This window comes from Sceloporus occidentalis, unplaced genomic scaffold (assembly GCF_023333645.1).
Source record: "Sceloporus occidentalis isolate IW3139 unplaced genomic scaffold, rSceOcc1.0.p SCAF_53, whole genome shotgun sequence".
NCBI lineage: Eukaryota > Metazoa > Chordata > Lepidosauria > Squamata > Phrynosomatidae > Sceloporus > Sceloporus occidentalis.
Genome location: NW_028317033.1, coordinates 1,368,209 through 1,390,811, shown reverse-complemented (window position 1 = coordinate 1,390,811; position 22,603 = coordinate 1,368,209). Strand labels below are relative to the sequence as shown.

Genomic DNA, 22,603 nt, shown 5'->3' with positions numbered 1-22,603 from the left:
GGAGATTGACACTCTGCTACTAGCAAAATAGGAACTAGAGCGCACAAGGGCAATGAGGATAAGAGGGAGCAGCCTTATATAGGACTGGGTAATTAGTGGCAGTGATTGTCAGATAGCTAACGGGTGAGCACTCCCTGTGGCCATAGTCCATCAGGAAGCACTACCACAGGTACAGCAGCTAACTGAAGTCTTTCTGTGGCGAGCCCGCAAGGTGCAGGATCTGGACATAAAAAGTTGAATGAATTTAAATCCAGGTAACAACCTTCCAAGGGCGTCACAACCAGCTGCCTAAATATAGTTTAGTAGATATTAAGGCAAAACCATGGTGTGAAACAGGTTCCTTATGGTAGGATAAAAATAATAAAACTGTCATTTTTTGTATCTCTTCAAAGTCCTACTAATTGAATTACCAAGAGAATTCTTCCAAAAATAAGGTTTTCGATTATTAATTTTTTTTGGTGGAGTAAGTGACCAAGTTTTCAGACGGAAAACTTTATCTTAACATAAGCATCATGGAGGATGGCGCCTTCCCCATTTTCAAAAAAATACCAAAATAATTGATTGAGCTACATTAATCCTTCAAGATTGTGGAGACCGATAGTGGCGGAATGGATAAAAATCCCTTTACACAATGCAATCTGGAACACATCCCTAAAAGGCGCAAAGGTCCCCAAAAATCATCCATTCTTAAAACACACTTGGAGAATTGTGAAATCACTCCTACTCAAACAAAACATGACCACAGACCCCTCAACCCAGATCTTCATCCAGGCCTGGTCTGCTTACCCCCTCCCCCAACACCTTTCCTATGGATTACTAAACAAATTATCAGATCTCCATGTATGGGACACACTTCCAGATTTGACAAAGCTTCTTCCAAAGCTTTCCAAAGGTTTCTAGTTACGCCTCAGTTGGTACCACAACAAATCATACCAATTACTGAGAAAAAAAAAGAGACGGACGTTCGCTAACAGACTCGATTAAACAAATTGAACAATACAGACACACGGAAGATCTCATTAGTCAAGATAATAATACAGCACATACTGACACGCTCACCGGACTAAACAAATGGAGTAAAGACATCAATGCCGATCATTCAGACACCAGTTACACGGACAACCGACGGTCACATGACAAAACTCACCATTTAAACTTATATGTAGCTTATTTATTTATTTCCTTTTTCTCTTTCTTTTCCATTCTTTTTCCTTGTTAATAAATTCTGCATAGCCTACCTAAAGAGTAAAATGCTTCATCTACAGTACAGTACAGTATAGTAATGTTCTCTGCTGGCAGGCTAATTCCAAAATGTCAAAATGGTACAATTAAGTGTTCTGTATGCGCATGAGAGCATTTACAACAATATTAAATATGTTGAATAATAAAATGTAGGAATAGGAAAAGTGACAGGTTTTCCATAAGGACTTGTGTTACTTTTATTTGCATTTGTCATAAACATTAGAATAAAGATCCCCTATTATTATTATGATTATTATCTTTTATCTATATTGCACCCACAATTTATGCAGTGCTTCATACAATACATATATTCAAGGGGTACGACAAGACGAGAACTGACAAACTAAGACAGACCGATACATTAGGTCAAGCTTACAATCACTGATTTTATAACATACAACAATTATCAGAGAATGTTAAATGACAGCGAACTCCAGGAAGTAATCACCTTAACTAAAGTTCAAACAAGCACACCTCCAGGTTATGTTTGTTCTTGTGAAATAGAATATCTATATGACATCTCTATAGTATAACACTAAAGTTTCTGTAGTCGATCACTCAATAAATAGCAAGGAAACAATACACATTACTTTCATTTGGACTGGAATACACCATGGCATTACATGAACGGCTCAGCCTGTGGCAGAGAATATTACTCGGGATCTTCTGCTTCCCATTGCTTCCATTCTACCTGTGTGTGTACTGTCTGTGTGAGTATCCAGCCCATTATGCTTCATGTTCTGTATTATTCTGTCTGTTCTGTAACCTTCCATATAAACCTGACAATATATGTACCGCCGTCAGTCTACAATGTAGGACTCTTTATAGTTAATTGTAATAAATATTCTGAACCTTGCAGAGTTTATTAATCTGGTGAATCCATCTGTAAAAAGTGTCTAGATACAGAAGTTTCCAGGATGTTGAAGCTATAAAATATGGGGCTACAAATGCTTGGTGGAAGCATACTTTCTACCAGATTCTTAATAGGCAAAAAACCTTCAATAATTCTTGCAGATTCAGATGACTTTAGCTGGTAAACACTAACTGTAAAATACAAGATTTTTTTTAAAACAAATCAGTATTTAAATTCCTAATTGTTAAGAATATTTGAAGCAGACAAAATATAGTAGATTCCACTTCTCTTATTACATATTAAATTCCTCTTTTACTCCTAATAGAAGTTTCCTTTCTTTCCAAAGACATTTCTCTTCTTCTTTTTAAATTTTTTAATTGACGCTCTTGCTTGCATTCCTTGATATATTTTTGACAATAATATAATATTTTTTGGCAATGCTAGATCATATAACCGTTATTGCTCACGGCCTAATACTGCAGATCACTTGCATATGATGTCATAGATCTTTAAATAAGCACATATCAACATCATCATTCTTCATCTTTTAGTAATTGACAAATGGCTATTTATGTATGAAGTCAGATTACCAAACTATACTGAACAGTAGATTTAATATAAAGAGCACATATTTAACTGTTTTTTTTTTTTGGTAAGAGAGACTGCAGCAAATGTTTTTGCCAGGAGGATAGATAAGAACCACAGAATAAACCAGTCCTCTCATAATTATGATGTTGTTATGTCAAACATAATTCATTCTAACCAAACATAATTAATCCTAATTCTTAGAACCTTTTATGAAATTTCCCTAAAATCTGAATTTTGCCAAATAAGGTATATAATTGTTTACCACTTTAATTGTTGCATAATGTGTTTTTTGCTCTAATGACACACTACTGAATTACTAATGACACATTACATGAATTACTTACCACTAGGAAATTACATGCAATTAGTGGGTGAAACGAAACTAGCAATTTCATCTAGCTATAAACTGCTGCACTGTTTACTAGAATGTTTAATCAATGAGTCATAATATTCATGGTTTTCAACATTTTTGAATTGCAAAGTATGTACCACGTTGGTGTGCATATCTGTCAAATAGTTTTGGGAAAAACAATTGTTTTTATTAGTATTATCATTCCTACATTCCATGTACATCATTCACACACACGTGAGTAGGCAATGGCATACCTGGGAACTGTCCAGGTTTGACCCTGAGTCTCTGGGTGAAGCACTGCTTTCCCAGAGTCTCTGGGTGGCTCTCCTCTTTCTCTGGAGCAACAGAGTGGAGTTTGGCCACACCCACTCCCTGCTGTAATTACCCCCATGCTGTAAAACCATGTATTGTTATCTAGGCTACTCATACCCATTATGTGGCTAGTCCCCAGATATGGGGCAGCATTTTAATCCCAAAGTATAAATTGCTTTCTCAAATATTTTGAGGCATTGAAAAAATGAACGTGGCTTCTTCCGAAGAAATAATCATTTTATATTGAAGTATAGTTGCCCTTTAAAACATCACCATACAGCAAAGAGCTGTACATAGCTTAGATACAAGAAAACAGATTGATTAACCATTGGGAGGTCTGGACAGTTGGGTGCCCTGTGCATTAATCCCCTCAAAACAACAGTATCCAGAGGAGCTTAAGTATAGGGTGCCTTATATAGCATAGTGGACACTCACTGTAAATGGAATGATCTCTGAACTTGAGTCCCTTTTTCTACATCATCCCTGGGACCTCTCTAATTTTCAAATATATTTACTCCAGGTCTACATAATTAGCACTTGAGAAACAGGGTGTATAATTATTTTAAATGATAGAATGTTTGGAATTCGTAAGATAAGTCTAGTCTAGCCTTTGGACACTGTATCACAAAAAATACGTATGATGGAATCAAAATAGCAGTACGCAAAATCCAGACATATCATTTTTTCATTAGTTAATTTCCTTAGAAGGAATGTAAATTCTTGTTTCCTGCTTTCTACTTACCTGCCTTTGTCTGCAGGTCTGAAAGAAGATGACAAGGAAGTTGACCCGGAGGAAGGTCAGCATGATGGCAGTGAGTAATCAGTTTTAAATTGTGCTCTATTACCCTTCCATAAACCTAAATACTAACTCCTTTTAATCTTGATTAATGATTATACGAACTATGATATAATGTCTCCAGCAGGTCAAAGAGGGAATACCCGGGAAATTCCTAAGGCAAAAAAAATCAACTTATCTTTCAATAACAAAGGTAGGAAACAAGGTTGGAAAAGAAAAAATGCCTAGCACTAGTAAACGGTACAAGTGTTTTTCCCCACAATGCTGTACAAAAGGAGCAGAATGAAATATTTCTTCATAGCACTTGTAGAACTAGAGACCACAACCGGACTGAACGATAAGAAAGTAATGACCAGCATTCAGGTCTCACCATGCCCTCCATCTGTAGTTCTATTAGTGTTGTAAATATGATTATCACCAGTAAAGGTGGCTGCACGATGCCATACATTGTTTTGCTAATAAAATTGTTTAAGATATGACTTAGGCTTGAAACACAGTGACGTCTTCTCCAAAACGGAATGGTAGGGGCATATTAAGCAAAGAGGAAGTATAGTCTAGAATGTGCAATGCTGCTGTAAACCATGCACCTTCACATTTTAAGGCACTCTTAAAAAGTAGCACTCAAGTCACATGCCCCTGAAGGACCTCTGTTAATGGTTATGCCACACATTCTCCTGCTGGGTCTTTATGGAATTAGAATAAAAAAAATAGTTACTCATGTCTGTTGAGAATTATACCTAGTATTGTTAACGAGAAACATAAGGCGTTGAGCCAATGCTAAATTGGGTCGACCAAACCATTTTATTATTACAGATTCATTAAAAAAAACAACTGATTACTGTATATTAAAATATAAAAACCCACAAGCACAATTTTTATCAGACTACCTGCAATTAATTCATAATTGGTATGCTTAATACCTGACTCATATTAAATAATATACTGAAGCTTTAAAAAAACAAGCCACATGTTCTTATGTATATTAAATATACATTTTCCAATCATAATTTTGTATAACAAATATGTTTTCCTTCTTTTTATACACAGAATTACATTTTCATAAAACATCTGGTGCTAATAATACTGTTAGAAACCTTTTTATGTGCATGTACTAAAAATTTATAAACAATCCCTCAAAACTAGGTTTGCTTCTTCAACCAACTACTGACATGTTTGCATATGTTTTTCACAATTTAATTAACAAGTTCATCAATTAACAATAGTGTCAGATTTATGTTAAAACGGTACATCCTTTAATTTTGTACTATAAAATGCTTGTTTATGTGGGATCAGGTGGAGAAAACCGATATGCAGGACAGTAACCAACAGGTAGGGCTTGATCAGCAAATGCGGCAAGATCAGGAGCAGAAATAGCAGCATAGTCAAAAACAGTAGCCAAGGGTCAGGAACGGAGAGAGCAGCATACTCAGTAAACAGTAGCCAAGGGTCAGTAACAGGAATCAAACACTAGAAAACGCACACTATAGCTCTGTATGGCACAATAAACTGAGTGAAACTCAGTGCTGGTTTTAAAATCCACCACCAGGGGTCGCGTTCCCCACCTTCTCCACTCAGTGATGAATAAAGAGAGGTAGGGGCGCTGACGGAGCAGGAGCAGGGATGGCAGTGACGGTAGCGGCGTGGGAGCTGGTACCCGCGGTCGGCGGGTACTCAACTGAGTCACTCTGTCGGGGTCTCGGACGTGGACCCTGATGCGGATCCTGACAGTTTATGTATATGCTACCTCTATATCAGTTAAACATAGAGGTAACGTATACATAATTCCCGAGCTACTGTTACCTGTGTTGTGACATCAATAAATTCTGTACTCTGTAAAATATTTTTGTTTGAGCTCATTAAAAACTGGATCTGTTCCATTAAAATGTTTGCACGAGGCATGAAATGTCATTTACAGTCCTGTTTTCTCGATTTAGTTGATGTAGAGAAAGATGATAACATTGGACTGAAAAGTAAAACCCAAGAAGACAAGCCTTCTCCAGACTTCAGTAAGGAAATTATGCACCATTTAATGTATAAAAGTTTATTTACCTTGTTATATTCATTTTAAAAGGACCCTTTATTTTCCAAGTGTTGTGGTTGAGTTATTTCCTTCACATTTCAAAAGTAGGTTTACATTGCTGATACAGATATCATATATATATATATATATAATAGAATTCAACCATTACTTATCCTCTAAAATGGGATATGAACACTCAATCCAAGACTAAGGCCAGTTTTAAATCCCATGTTAAAATGGTTGTGTCAGAACAATGAAGGAGTAATACTCTAGCATGCAAAACATCCATCTCTCATACCATTTATCATAGTGATCATTTCTGTTGCAGATAGCGAGGAAGATTTCGCCAGACATTCCAAGGACAAGACTACAAAGTTTGCAGTCACTAACGAAGGTAATGTTATAAAAAAGGGTGCAATATGTTCCTTCCCTCCTACTTATCTTTTTACTGATATAAATAATGTCTTCCTTGTGTCGAAGGTTTCCAGGATGACGAAAAGGGAAAGGATTGGAAGGAAGGTGAGCTGGGCGAAATAAAACATGCATTGGCAGAAGCATTGACAAATATGAAATTGGACGTAAGCAGTTTCTGACCATTGATGTTACGTTGCAGGCAATGTTTCCGAAAGCATTATGTGTGTTGTGACATCACGAGTAGTCACGTGATATATGTTATGAGGCTTGTGACATACAGGCTGGTAGAAACTCACATGCAGGAACATTTTTTTCCCTAGAGAGTTTCCCCAGACATTATTTTAATCATCAGAAAAACTCTGCCCCTGCATGAAGGACAGCACTTGGGTATCTATGCTGAGCAACTATAATGCCCAAAAATACAGAACAAAATCCTTATTGATGTCAATGAGGATATAACTTGGGAGCTCGACTCACATATTAAATTTGTATTAGGTTTCACTCAAATTTAGTATCTTGAGGAAGTAGCCTGCATTTGACTTGGGAGAAATGCATAAACAATACTCAGACTAGCCCATCTGGCACAAACAACCATGCCACGTTCAAAGTCACTTAAATCCCCTTTCTTCCCCATTCTGATGCTTGGTTTGACCTTCAGCAAGTTGTCTGGACCACGCCCACATGCCTAAATGCATTGCTGCCATGTGATTGGCTGATGAGGTATTTGTGTTAACAAGCAATTGAACAGGTGTACCTAATAAAGTGGCCAGTGGGTGTATATCCCTCTCCTTTTTAAAAACTGCATAAAGGTGGTGTAAATATTCCCAGTGTAGTTCTAGAGCTACTGTTACCTATGTTGTGACATCAACAAGTTCTGTGCTCTGTAAAATATTGGTGCATTTATTAAACTAAGGCTCCCGCTGTTTTAAAAACTGGAGCTGTTCCATTAAAATGTTTGCACGAGGCATGAAATGTCATTTATAGTCCTGTTTTCTCGATTTAGTTGATGTAGAGAAAGATGATAACATTGGACTGAAAAGAAAAACCCAAGAAGACAAGCCTTCTCCAGACTTCAGTAAGGAAATGATGCACCATTTAATGTAAAAAAGTTTATTTACCTTGTTATATTTATTTTAAAAGGACCCTTTATTTTCAAAGTGTTGTGGTTGAGTTATTTCCTTCACATTTCAAAAGTATGTTTACATTGCTGATACATCTATCATATACGGTATTTGTAAAATAAAATTCAACATCTACTTATCCTCTAAAATGGGATATGAACACTCAATCCCAGACTAAGGCCAGCTTTAAATCCCATGTTAAAATGGTTGTGTCAGAACAATGAAGGAGTAATACTCTAGTATGTGAAATATCCATCTCTCATACCATTTATCATGGTGATCGTTTCTGTTGCAGATAGTGAGGAAGATTTCGCCAGACATTCCAAGGACAAGACTACAAAGTTTGCAGTCACTAACGAAGGTAATGTAATAAAAGAGGGTGCAATATGTTCCTTCCCTCCTACTTATCTTTTTACTGATATACATAATGTCTTCCTTGTGTCGAAGGTTTCCAGGATGACGAAAAGGGAAAGGATTGGAAGGAAGGTGAGCTGGGCGAAATAAAAAATGCATTGGCAGAAGCATTGACAAATATGAAACTGGACGTAAGCAGTTTCCCGACCATCGATGTTACGTTGCAGGCAATGTTTCCGAAAGCACTATGTGTGTTGTGACATCACGAGTAGTCACGTGATATATGTTATGAGGCTTGTGACATACAGGCTGGTGGAAACTCACATGCAGGAACATTTTTTTTCCCTAGAGAGTTTCCCCAGGCATTATTTTAATCATCAGAAAAACTCTGCCCCTGCATGAAGGACAGCACTTGGGTATCTATGCTGAGCAACTATAATGCCCAAAAATACAGAACAAAATCCTTACTGGTGTCAATGAGGATATAACTTGGGAGCTCGACTTACATATTACATTTATATTAGGTTTCACTCAAATTTAGTATCTTGAGCAAGTAGCCTGCATTTAACTTGGGAGAAATGCATAAACAATACTCAGACTATCCCATCTGGCACAAACAACCATGCCACGTTCAAAGTCACTTAAATCCCCTTTCTTCCTCATTCTGATGCTCGTTTTGACCTTCAGCAAGTTGTCTTGACCATGTCTACATACCTAAATGCATTGAGTTGCTGCCATGAGATTGGCTGATTAGGTATTTGTGTTAACAAGCAATTAAACAGGTGTACCTAATAAAGTGGCCAGTGGGTGTATATCCCTCTCCTTTATAAAGGCTGCATAAAGGTGGTGTAAATATTCCCAAGTGTAGTTTGAGAGCTACTGTTAGCTATGTTGTGACATCAATAACTTCTGTGCTCTGTAAAATATTGGTGCATTTATTAAACTTAGGCTCCCGCTGTTTTAAAAACTGGAGCTGTTCCATTAAAATGTTTGCACGAGGCACGATATGACATTTACAGTCCTGTTTTCTCGATTTAGTTGATGTAGAGAAAGATGATAACATTGGACTGAAAAGAAAAACCCAAGAAGACAAGCCTTCTCCAGACTTCAGTAAGGAAATTATGGACCATTTAATTTATAAAAGTTTATTTACCATGTCATATTCATACCCCAAGCCTCAACTATTAAGCCAGTATCACAACTGGTCCCTTACAAAAAATTACTGCAGTTTTTCTGAAGTAATACTGCAGTTTTTTGGACATGAAAAAACTGCAATACTGCATTTTTACTGCATTTGTACTTCACTGTACTGCAGTTGTACTGCAGTTATTTTTGTACGGAAGTACAAATGCAATAAAGCTGCAGTACATTGAAGTACAACTGTAGGTTTGCAATATAAAAAAGTGCAGTAAATGTGCAGTAATACTGCAGTAAAAGTGCAGTATTGCAGTTTTTTCATGTCCAAAAAACTGCAGTATTACTTCAGAAAAACTGCAGTAATTTTTTTCGTAAGGGTCATGCTGACGAGTCCCATTAAGGACGAAACAGCTGTCCATGAGTGGTGATCTGGCTACTGCACCTCTTCCCGAGTTTTGTCTAAAGGCTGTCTTGTACAGTGGGCAATTACTTTCAAGGGATCCATGTATAAAGTGGATATAGAGGCAAAGGTTATACTTGTTAGCCTTATTTGCATGCGCCTACCCAGAATCCCTTGTGGTTGTGGCAGGACCATGAGATTTCTGAGGGAAAAACAAACCTTCTGGCTTGTCTGGTGTCTGTGGAGGAGTGTTTAAAACCTCTACTACTATATATATAGTGCCGGTAACTATTTTTGGATGTTATATATATATATATATATATATATATATATATATATATATATATATATAGCCAAAAGCAATGTGCTATGGAATGATACTTTTGTTATTGGACTAACATAGTACTTGATCATTCAACATGGGAAGCCTGAAGCCACAATTTAGTACAACTAATCCTTGAAATAAATATTACAGAGTTATACAATACCTTAACTTTTCCACTAAATGATTTCAAGGCCTTGAACGTTTTGTCCCCTGAAATCACTACAACTTCAGGAGGGCATTTTATCTCTGGATAAGTATAAATGAAATAATTCCTATTGTTAATTGCCAGGAAACAGATGACCAAACACGCACACCTCTGTCACACCGACACCCAGACACACACACCAGGACAGGCTCTGCCACACCAACACCCAAACACACACATCAGGACAGGCTCTGCCACACCCACATCAAAACACACATACCAGGACAGGCTCTGACACACTGACACCCAAACGCACACACCAGGACAGGCTCTGCCACACTGACACCCAGGGCCGGACTGGGACTGGAAAGCAGCCCTGGAAACATTTGGAGACCAGCCCCATATAGTTTATCTTGCGGTCGAGCTCTTATACCCATACGCACCCCTTATACATACCCGAGTCACACTATTTGCCATACAAATAACTATAAAACATTATTTTTATTCCATTATTTGTATTAAAATGCCAGAAAGCAAAAGTGTTAAAAGGCCGCTGTTTGAACTCATTAAATACTGGAGCTGTTCCATTAAAATGTTTGAATGAAATGTCATTTATAGTCCTGTTTTCTCAATTTAGTTCATGTAGAGAAAGATGCTAACATTGGACTGAAAAGAAAAACCCAAGAAGACAAGCCTTCTCCAGACTTCAGTAAGGAAAATATGCACCATTTATTTTATGAAAGTTTATTTACATTGTCATATTCATTTTAAAAGGACCTTTTATTTTCCAAGTGTTGTGGTTGAGTTATTTCCTTCACATTTCAAAAGTAGGTTTACATTGCTGATACATATATCATATACGGTATTTGTAAAATAAAATTCAACAATTACTTATGCATCAAAATGGGATATGAACACTCAATCCCACTAAGGCCAGTTTTAAATCCCATGTTAAAATGGTTGTGTCAGAACAATGAAGGAGTAATACTCTACCTCTCATGCCATTGATCATGGTGATCATGACTGCTTAGACCTGGAGCCTATACCTATTACCTCTCCATAAACCCCTTAAATAAAGACAGACACCAATATGTGAGTAGGGCATTGGCCACATCTTTATTGTCCCATACCAGCATAAACAACCAACACAGACATTAACCAAAAACCCACCAGCTGCAGGGACTAGCCCTGCAGGCAGTTCTCGCCCCACCTTGCCAAGAGTCCTAGTCCAGCAGGTGCCATGAGCCTGTCCAGGGAGGATCCAGGCAGGAAAAAGTTAGAACCCTACCTGCACCCCCTTCATGAACCCTTAAAACCCTGAAATAATGTTGGAAGCACCAATCACTAAACTGCTGGCATCCTTTAATCCGGCCCAGGCCAGCAGTCATATTCCCCTTTCCTTATTGTCCATGTGGTCCCTTTCTGTTGCAGATGGTGAGGCTGTATATACCTGTATAAAGCCATTTTTGGTGATTGTATTGATATATCGGAATGAAAACTAGAACTTTCCCAATAAAGCAATGTCCTATTAAATGCAATAACTCAGAATTATAACCTATTATTAAGCAAGTGATTGCACAAGAGCTTCATTTTTGTGTCTTGCTCTCTGCTAATTTATGGACTTTGAAATATGTTAAACACAAATGCATACACAAACCAAACAATGTTAGTTAAAATCTAAATTCCAAACTTTTTCTTGTGTTGAAGTACACAAGGATGAAAATGCTTATAAGAAGACAAAGAAGCAAGAAGACACATACGGTCCTACCTTCAGTAAGAAAACCTTTTTATCTTGTTCCTTTAGTATTAAAACAACCATATTGCTTATTTCAATATATTGTTTACTACTGTCCCATGTAAAACTTTTGGCACATGATGCTTTGCAATTAAGCTCCATCAGCATCGGAGAGCTGAATTCTTCCATTGGACTGGAGTGAGTGTGCCTCATGCCTTCTTTAGACAGGTTAGCAGAAGACGCACACTTGAACATTACTGTATCAGATGTTCTAGATCACAAAAAATAAAAGTGTTACTTTCTGAGAATATGTGCATCTCAGCCAAATACAGTTGACAGAGGTTCAACAATATAATAAAGGACTCTGCTACTTTTCAAAGTATAAATATCATGCAATATAACATAATTATCTATCTTTTTATCTATCTATATATCATGTAAAGATTCTAAAATGTGCAGAACACAATAACTGGGCTTGGCTCTTTTTAATGCACAATAACATCAGTAACATTGAATGCCTGCCTTTTTCCAATACAGAATATCCATGGGACAGACAAAACCTAAAATCTCTGGAGCTGGACCTGAAAGCATTCGAAAAGCTGGATGCTTACGCTTCAAAGGTACAAACTTACTTTTATAGAATCATAATTGGGCCAATAGAATAAGTCACATATCTTGTGTAAAGGGCATTGGCAATTTTCAACAGTATCAGTTCAGAGCAACATAAGTGTATCCTTTTTTGCTGGCTGCATGCACAATTTTAGTGTACGTTATCCATTTCTTATAATATAATATGTACAGATCTTCACATTTTTTTACAAGCATGTTTTACATCACATATTCCAATGTTGTTTTTCTCATTTCAACTTCTGTTTAAACATATTACTTTATATAATTGGGTTTAGTATCCATTATATCTAGTACATGATACGCAGCAGTAAAGCATCATTGTGCTATTTTAATTATACATACATGTAAGTTGCAGTTGAGGAGTCACAAGTGTGATTACCGTATTTGCTCGATTATAAGACGACCCTGATTATAAGACGACCCCCCAAAATCTGAATATTAACTTAGGAAAAAAAGAAAAAGCCTGAATATAAGACGACCCCAAAGGAAAAAAGTTTTACCAGTAAATGTTAATTCATGTAAACTATTTTTTTTAATAAAAGCTATGATTGAGAAAAAGATTTTTTTTGTTTTTATTTCTTGTATTTTCCAACCTGTCCCCCAGTTACGCACATCTGCCCCCAGGCTTGCCACTCCAATATGGCACTGTGGCCCATGATATGCCTTTTAACCCTCTATATGCCACTGTGCCCCATGGTATGCCTTTTGACCCCCTATGTGCCACTCTGCCTCCAGAAATGCCTTATACCCCTATATCCCATTCTGGCATTTAGGGGGTTAAAATGCATATTATGGGGCAGAGTGGCATATAGGGAGGTATAAGGCATTTCAGGAGGCAGAGTGGCATTAAGGGAGTCAAAAGGCATTGTATAGAGCACTCTGCCTCCAGAAATGCCTTATACCACTATATGCCACTCTGCCATTTAGGGGGTTAAAAGGCATATTATGGGGCAGAGTGGCATATAGGGAGGTATAAGGCATTTCAGGAGGCAGAGTGCTCTATTAAATGCCCCCTTAACGCCACTCCAGAAATGCCCTATGCCCCCATTTAACACACACACCCTATACCCCCATTTAACTAACTTACTAACACACACACACACACACACACACACACACTCTCCCCCCCCCTTCCCCCGCTCTCCCCCCTCTCTTACCGGTGCTTCCAGCCGGGGCAGCGGGTTGACGTCGCCTTCTGCTGCAGCCAGAAGGAGGTGTGGCTAGCAGCGGGGGTTTGTATGCGTCCGTCGCGTATACTTTCCCCGGCTGTCAGAGATCAGAGTTCCCCGCACCGGTGCGGGGAACTCTGATCTCTGACAGTCGGGGAAGGTCTATGCGACGGACGCAGACAACCCCCGCTGCTAGCCACACCTCCTTCCGGCTGCAGCGGACGTTGTCTACGCGAATCGCGTAGACGTCAACCCGCTGCCCCGGCAACACAGCAGGAAGCACCGGTAAGTGTGTGTATGATGGGGGGGGGGGGAGTCGGATGAGACAGGAGGATCCAGGTCCCCTGCAGCGGTGCGGGGGATCTGGATCTTAGTCTCCTAATCAGACCTCTATTTGAGGTCTGATTAGAAGACGACCCCGATTAGAAGACGAGGGGTATTTTTCAGAGCATTTGCTCTGAAAAAAACCTCGTCTTATAATCGAGCAAATACGGTACATTTAGAAAAGAAAAGACATATGCCATTAAGTGTTCAGTTTGTGATATAACATATGTTACAACCAGTAGGCTGATTTTCTAAAAACATAACAGTCAGGCCACCCGGGATGTCACCCGGCTTTGGGTACTGACACCTACTACCACCCACTAACTCACTGATGTCCTATGTACAAAGTCTGACACACATGTCAAGGGTAGCTATAACTCTTTACCTTGGATTCAGGGAAATCCACTTATGTTCATCAAGTACACATGCATATGTATAGGATGTATACATGTATACATATACATTCTTCTCTATGTCAGGTGGAATCTAGAGGATCAGTCGAAATGCTAGTAAAAGACCTTCTACAGGATTCATCTACTGATTTGGAGAAAACCCGTGCTATTTGGATATGGACATGCACTCATATAGGTATTTCTATGCTTGTTTACTTAAAATAATCGTAATTATAATTTTTTTTGTAATATTAAAGTAAAGTGGATAGGTAATCTGTTTGGCTAAAGCCACCAATGAAACTGTGATTGCCAATGAGAGCAAATTTATCTTAAAACAGTTCTTCAAATGTATAAATTAATTTACATGACCAAACAGAATATTGGACCTTTTAAAGAAAGAGATTAGTGAAAATGTCAGATACAAAATCAAAATAGTCATTAGGGGAACAAATACATTTTATTAAGTGCACCAAAAAAAGAAGAAAATTGCCAGGTCAACAAAAAATGTCGATAAGACTTTTTTTAGATATATAAATGAAAGACTCAAACATAAACTAAGAATAATTAAACTACAGACATATTAATTATATAAAAAAGATCTTGCTGTCTGCTTGTATTTATTGAAGCAGACAGCAAGATCTTTTTTTACAGAGGAAGGTGAAGGGAAGGGACTCCGGTTAGCAAAAGAGAAATAGGATGACATGTAAAGCAAGTGTATTTAAAGAAGTTTTATTTGAGGTCTCCAAAGCAATCCCTATTACAATGCATACAAGCTTGGAAACAACCCAATCGAACAAGAAATGCAGTGTCGGCAATCGTCAGAATAATATAAATTAAACTAATAATGCTTGTGTTGAAGGTTCTGCCAAGTATCAGGACCAATAGAACCAGGTCAGCCTGTGCCTTTCAGTGAGATGATCAGATCTGGCCACCAGATCCTCCGTGGCCCGTACGTTCTCTACTCTCATAACCCATTCCTGAAAAGAAGGTGGGGAAGTTTTGCCCCAATGTAAAGGAATCAACGCTTTAGCCTCATTCAATAAATGCCAAACCACCGACTTTTTATAGACAGATATTGACAGGGAGGTATGGTGTAGCAAACAACTAGCGGGGTGGAAAGGTGGTAGAGAATCAGTGAAATTATGAAGGGTGCCATGGACAGCCTTCCAAAATGGGATAATAAGAGGACAGTCCCACCAAATATGACTGACAGTCCCCGCATACCTGGGAACTCTCCGACCTGGAGATTGCCGGAACGAAGCACTGCTTCTCCGGGTCAAGACCCGAATCCTCTGGGTAGAAGGGGTGGGGTCCTGACACGCCCCGCTCTCTGCCCATTTTCCCTTTAAATTGGGGGGGCGACTCCCACCGACATCATGGGACCGCCCGCACGGGCAGTCCTGGCCGCGTCCCACAAGGGACGCCCAGAAGTTCCCAGGTATGCATATAGGGCTGTAACGTCAGGAACTCATTAGATGCCAACAACAAGAAAACCCCTCTGCCAGGGGGGAAATCCGGATTATGCCAAAGGGGAGTCTGGGGGAGGGATAGGTCAGAAGTTGGTACTTGCGATGAGCAGTGTGTAAAACCACCAGGGTAGCCAGAACAAAAGGATTTCCCCCCGCCTGCTTCCTAGCCATACACGCATCGAGCCAGGTACCGAGGTGGCATCCGCCTCCAGGGTCCAAGGTCAGCAGGAGAGGACAAGCAAGATAATAGGTGCGTATACAAGGTCATGGCCATGGCCAGTCTGACATTTTTGGAGTGTCCTGACAAATCGGCTATCAGACTTATTTGGCTTATTTGACTACCATGTGGTTTTTTTGTTTTGTTTAGTTAACCAAAATAAGTTGGTCTCTTTGAATTTCTGGGGGTGCCACCTCCTGCCCCCCCCCTCCGGATGCCCTTGTGCATGTATGTGTATGCTGACATACATAAATATACACATAAGCTACATGAGGTTGCAGGGCCTTTTCTTAAAATGAATGAGACTGTTCAAAACTTGTTTGCTCTGTTTCATGCCCTGTGCTTCCTTTGTCCAGAGGAATATGGCAAAAAAAATTCACATTGGTATTTTGCTTTGTTTTGTTAGAGTATGATGTAGCAGGTTACAGTAACACAGCCTTGAGATCTTCTGATCCAGATCATGTATTTCGCACCAGGAAAGGAGTTTGTGCTGGATACTCTTCAATCTTTCAGAAAATGTGCAAGTAAGAGAAAAAATATGAAAAAACTCACACTTACCCATACTTTATTGCACATACAGTATAATTCACTAGTTATATTTTGTCTCCTCCAATGGAAATTCTGTATTTGAATACATTTGTCTTATAAACAGAGAAGAGTAATCTTCTAGGGTCATAACAATTAACCATTAAAGAGTCATCCTCTGGTGAGATTAACGAATCATCAAGAAGGGTCAACCAAAGCAAGATTCGTTCCGTCTGAAGGTTCAGGTTGTTCTTGCATTAAGCACTTCCAAATCACTGAAATTATTTTGTCTACTGTACATACTGTAGTTTTCCTTGAGCATGGCCATGAGATGGATTTGTTACAAGGCACTTCCTACTCCCTTAATGTTATTTTATTATAAACAAAAACAAGAGTTATCAATGTTCTTCGTCTGCTGAGGCTTGTAAAGATATTTAATGCAGACTGCAAACAGCACCAATCCACAAGTAATCCTCACTTTTGTACCCATGATTAGTCCATAACTTCTAAAACGCTAAAATATAAGTGTAACAGGAACCAAGAGGGTGAATAAAAACATGGGTGCAACATTAAAACTATAACCAATTAAACAAATACACATTTATACATAAAACATATCAATGTCCTGAACAAAACATAGAACACAGAATATTGGGTATAACCAAAATTATGATATATTACCAAGACCATGTCTTGTTACAATAGCTAGCAATGTTGTTGTGATCAGTGAAGAGGGTGTTGAGAGGAAGAGACAGAGAGAAAAACGCATGTTTGATGTTTCTAAATTTCTCTTGCAGCGTTGCTGGAGTGCAGTGTGAAACAGTAAGTGGCTACGCCAAAGAAATCAGTAACACGATCGGGCAGGAGATATCTGGGAAGTCTAACCACGCCTGGAACATGGTGTACTTGCAAGGAGGTTGGCATTTGCTGGACAGTACATGGGGAGCTGGTCATGCCGACAGCAAAGTTAGCAAGTTTACATTTAGGTAAGTAAGAAGTTATTTTGGTAATAAAGTCCTCCACCATTATAGAGCACTTCCAGTGAAGTCAGAGGTGTTGGTTAAGGGGTGTATTATCATATCGTCGCCTGCTGCCTTTTTGATTAAAAAAGAAACATCTCCATGGCTTTCTCATTTCCACCTAGTTTTACCGGTATTATACTTAGATAGTAGGTTCAGTAACTTCCTTTTCCCCATTATCATATACCGTATTTGCTCAATTATAAGACGACCCCCAAAATTTGAATATTAATTTAGGAACAAATGAAAAAGCCTGAATATAAGACTACCCTATAGGAAAAATGTTTTACCAGTAAATATTAAATTCATGTAAACCATTTTTCATATTTAATAAAAACTACGATTGAGAAAAAAAAAATTTTTGTTTTTATTCCCTTTTATTTGCCAACCTGCCCCCAGTTATGCACATCTACCCCACAGCTTGTTACTCTGCCCCCCCCAGATATGCCGGATACCTGCCTATATGCCACTCTGCCCCCAGATATGCCGTATACCTGCCAATATGCCACTCTGAGCCCCAGATATGCAGTATACCTGCCTATATGCCACTCTGCCTCCATGATACGCCTTTTAACCCCCATTATGCCACTCTGGCCCCCCAGAAATGCCTTTTAACCCCCTATATGCCACTCTGCCTATAGGAATGCCTTATATCCCTCATATGCCACTCCCCCCCCCTGACTTACCAATGCTTCCCCAGACTCGTTCCTCATACTTCAGACTCCCTGGTGTCTAGTGGGGCAGCCGGTGGGCATCTGCGCAATGATGCGTGTAGACAACCTCTGCTGCCTGTTAATTCCGTCGGGGCTTCTATGACAGAGCACCGTCGTGACTTGACCTTCCCGGTCCTCAGTCAAAGAAGCCCCGGCGGAAGTGCCGGCAGCAGCGGAGGTTACCAGAGAGCACTGCGGGGGATCTGGATCTTAGTCTTATAGTCAGACCTCTATTTGAGGTCTGATTATAAGATGGCCTCGAATATAAAAAAACCTTGTCTTATAATTGTAATACATTTAGGGCCATCACAGACTTCGTACAGCCGGAGCAACATATATATATATGTATATGTGTCACAAAAATAGGCAAGTCACATGTGCAAGCAAAGGTAAAATATTTAATATACACAAAAATGGATGATGAATATAAAAAGTAGATAAAAAGAATTATACAAAATAAGTCTTACAAAACCTTTGAGAAGAATTTAGTTGATGACATCTGTCATTTAACTCTTTAAAGTGGGGTGTGCGGCCTATATTCGGGGTGCCGGCACCGGAAGTTGTATACGCGTATTGCGTAGATGTCCCCCGCCGGTCCCGCAAGACACCCGGGAGTCTGCTCTGGTAAGTGAGGGGGACAGTGGCAGCATATCTCGGGGGGGGGGGGGGTGGCAGCATATCTCGGGGGGGGGGGTGGCAGCATATCTCGGGGGACAGAGTGGCAGCATATCTCGGGGGGGAGTGGCAGCATATCTCGGGGGGGGGGGACAAAGTGGCAGCATGTCTATTAAAAAAACCTTTTCTTTTAAAAAGCACCAAACTTTTAGGGTGTGCGGCCTGTATACGGGGGCGGCCTATATCCGAGCCAATGCGGTATATAAATGTATGGCAAAAGCCAATAAAGTGGTTCATGCTTTGGAAGTTATCTCCCCTGATCTCAAGGGTATCCAAAAGTGGCTCTAGTTGCAAGTCTGCTCCACAAAGGCTGACCGCTCTCCCGGACTGTTTTGAACCTGCAAGAGTTACATTGGAAGGTTTCTCCCAGGGCCTGAAATATGAGGCATCTTTTATACTTGGTTTCTATGGGTCTTTGTTTTGTAGTGAGCATGTGAATATGGTTAGGTTACTTTGGATTGTTTCGTAGGCTTGTGTCTACGGTAGTGTGACTTTATATCACATAGTGAGCATCTGTATGGCACTGTGTGACTTTGTAGCTGAGATTTTAAAAAAATTATTTCATCCAAACCAAATGATCAGGAAACAAATTTTCTATCAGAAAATAAATATGGCACACATGAAACAAAAAACTCATCCAAATGAATTTTGCTTGTCATGCACTAGTCTACTATATATTAATTAGATCAGGTTCAGTCTTTGTTCTAGAGGCAGCAGACTCTTCATGATGTGGTGAAATGTTTCATTTTATCTCAATTCCCTTACAACTCACATATTGGTGAATAAAGCACAGAGGCTTTTACTTACATTGGTAGCTATATAACAAACTTATTTGATGCAGCTCCTGATCCTTACAGAGGAGTTCTACCCACTTTCCACCCTTTTTATATCCAAGGTCTAAAACTTTCCAGATTTAGACATATATTTTTCACTCTATCAATTCTACACATGAATTAGTAAACCAATTCTTTCTTATTTGTTTCAGTTATAACGAGTTTTACTTCTTGACGCACCCAGCGCTTTTCATTGAAGATCATTTCCCAGAAAAGGCTGATTTCCAGTTACTGGATCAAAGCCTTTCTCCACAAAAATTTGGAATGAGTCTGAACCATAGAGCTCACTTCTATAATTTGGGATTACTGTACTCTCATCCTGACACAGCTGTCATTAAAACAGGTACCTCTGCATTTTACTCTCTGTATATTATTGTGCTGCATTATACTTAATACTAAGGGAAAAAGTCACAGATTTGTGGCACTAGGTATTTTTGTGGCAAGAAGAAATGGGGATGTATTTTTTCTACTGTAAGGATCTCTAAGTGGGTAGATTTTATTGGTACTTACTGTGGGTTCCAAATAGAGGATCTGCCCTACTAAGAAAACTTGTGGTCCCATGGGAGTCTTACCGTATTTGCTCCATTATAAGACAAGGTTTTTTTCAGAAAAATACCCCTCGTCTTATAATCAGACCTCAAATAGGTCTGACTATGAGACGACTAAGATCCAGATCCTCCGCAGCTGCATCCTCCTGTCACCCCCCCCACCCCACTTAACGGTGCGTCTGAGTCCCCGGTGTATAGCCGGGGCAGCGTGTAGATGTCTACGCGATTCGCGTACACAACTTAGGCTGCAGCCGAAAGGAGGTGTGGCTAGTAGCGGGGGTTGTCTGGTTGTCACCGGTGCAGGGAATTCTCTCTGACAGTCGGGGAAGGTCTGGGCGATGGACGCAGACAACCCCCGCTGCTAGCCACACCTCCTTCCGGCTGCAGCATAAGTTGTGTGCGTGAATCGCTTAGAGCTCTACACGCTGCCCCGGCTACATGACAGGGGAGTCAGAAGCACCGGTAAGTTTGGAGGAAGGAGGGGGAGGGAGTGTTAAATGGGGGGCATAAGGAATTTCTGGAGGCAGAGTGTTCTATGAAATGCCTTTTAACCCCCTTTATGCCACTCTGCCTCCAGAAATGCCTTTTTAACTCTCTATACGCCACTCTGCCTCCTGAAATGCCTTAAACCTCCCTATATGCCACTCTGCCCCATAATATGCCTTTTAATCCCCTTAATCCCAGAGTGGAAATAAAACCAAAATATTTTTCTCAATCATAGCTTTTATTAAAAAAAATTGTTTACATGAATTAACATTTACTGGTAAAACTTTTTTCCTATAAGTCTTATATTCAGGCTTTTTCTTTTTTCTTAAATTAATATTCAGATTTGGGGGGGGTCGTCTTATAATCGAGCAAATACGGTATTATTAACTGCAATCAAATGCTGAGAAGGTGCCATTAAATGGAACATGATGCTGATCAGCATCATCTCTGAAATAATGAAAAAAAAGATCTTTGTCTGTGAGCAGGGAACAATCTCAATGGAAGCTAGTGGAAATGTTCCTCAATGCTGTAACACTGGAAGGACCAGTGATGCAGAAACCTGATAGGTAGCAGGAACCCAGCTGTGTGGTACCAGAAGATAATACTCAGCACTACACACTTTAGAGGCCACAGGCCAGAAACAAGACAAAAGTCACTTGAGAGGTAAGACCAGACTGGGAAACGGAGGTCTAGTAATCCAGTGTGCAAGCAGAGTACTTGTGGTCAGGTGGAAGCCAAGTCTTAGACTAGAGGTATCTGTATAAGTGGGAGACAAGTACGCCAAAAACCACTAGGGGGCGCTCGTGCATACCATACAATAGATATAGGAAAAGAGAAAAAAGAACTAATAGTGTATTATCTACCCTTTCTCTCCCTCCGTCCCTGCTGCCCCCCCCCATTATCTACCCTTACCCCCCCCCCTGTACTTACCTTTCAGCAGTCCTGCGGCGAGTCTCCCTGTCCGGTCTCAGTGCCGGCTTGTAATGCTGAGTGCGGGAAATGAGGTAATCTCCGAGACCGAACAGGGAGACTCTTTCGCTTTAAAAAAAAAAAAAAAAAGGGCTTGGGGCGGCAAAGTGCCGCCCCTTCAAAAGTGCCGCCTGGAGCACTTCGTTTATAAGGACGTATATATGGACTGTCAGTATTATATTTTATTTTATTTGAAATATTTTATACACCTTTTATTTTTGGAATACATCCAAAATAAAGTATATATTTTTTCATTACTTTTTGTGGTGTGGCAATCCATGGTCACTCCTGGGTAAACACCACATATCTGCTGGAACCTGATTACAAAAGAACCCTGGACATCCCCAACAGAGGGATCCATGAACTACAGCCATTAATTGATCTGCAGAAGTGTAAGTGCATTACCTCATTTGCGTACCTAGCCTCAAAAGCAGTACCACACTATTGTGTTTCCTTTTTGTGCTTCTCTTACATATTTCACGTATGTGAAGTCCGAGGCTGACCTTTTGACTGAACCTTGAACAACACAGCTACATTGTGAGTGGGAAATTCGGGATTGATCCTGTGTACCACACCTTTCCGTACACATACACTATTAGTTCTTTTTTGGTTTTCTGGTTTTTGGCGTACTTGTTGTGACACCCGGAGAGTGTTATCTAGGGGCTGCAGCTGTGTATCCAACACACACAAAGAAAGGAAAGTTATCTTTTTATTATTTATTTTTTTCTTTGCCTGGTTTTCACTTTTTATTAACTGGGAGACAAGCCAGATATATCTTGATGGTCACGAACAGCCTGGGAAGCACGATACAATACTGGAGCCAAAATGCACTAGGCACTA

The 22,603-nt window shown here is 39.6% G+C and overlaps 1 protein-coding gene across 1 annotated transcript in view; it reads left to right on the top strand.

The window, feature by feature from the left end:
* Window positions 1–22,603, top strand: part of LOC149288165 (kyphoscoliosis peptidase-like) — a 36,615-nt gene that overhangs the window by 5,213 nt on the left and 8,799 nt on the right. Inside the window, exons 2-16 of the mRNA XM_089491949.1 lie at window positions 4,106–4,159; window positions 6,078–6,149; window positions 6,492–6,557; window positions 6,644–6,682; window positions 7,581–7,652; window positions 7,994–8,059; window positions 8,146–8,301; window positions 9,091–9,162; window positions 10,697–10,768; window positions 11,767–11,832; window positions 12,332–12,414; window positions 14,397–14,505; window positions 16,402–16,519; window positions 17,318–17,506; window positions 19,913–20,103. Of these exons, the coding sequence (XP_089348075.1) occupies window positions 4,106–4,159; window positions 6,078–6,149; window positions 6,492–6,557; window positions 6,644–6,682; window positions 7,581–7,652; window positions 7,994–8,059; window positions 8,146–8,301; window positions 9,091–9,162; window positions 10,697–10,768; window positions 11,767–11,832; window positions 12,332–12,414; window positions 14,397–14,505; window positions 16,402–16,519; window positions 17,318–17,506; window positions 19,913–20,103 (1,425 nt within the window). The remainder of the gene's footprint in view (window positions 1–4,105; window positions 4,160–6,077; window positions 6,150–6,491; window positions 6,558–6,643; window positions 6,683–7,580; window positions 7,653–7,993; window positions 8,060–8,145; window positions 8,302–9,090; window positions 9,163–10,696; window positions 10,769–11,766; window positions 11,833–12,331; window positions 12,415–14,396; window positions 14,506–16,401; window positions 16,520–17,317; window positions 17,507–19,912; window positions 20,104–22,603) is intronic.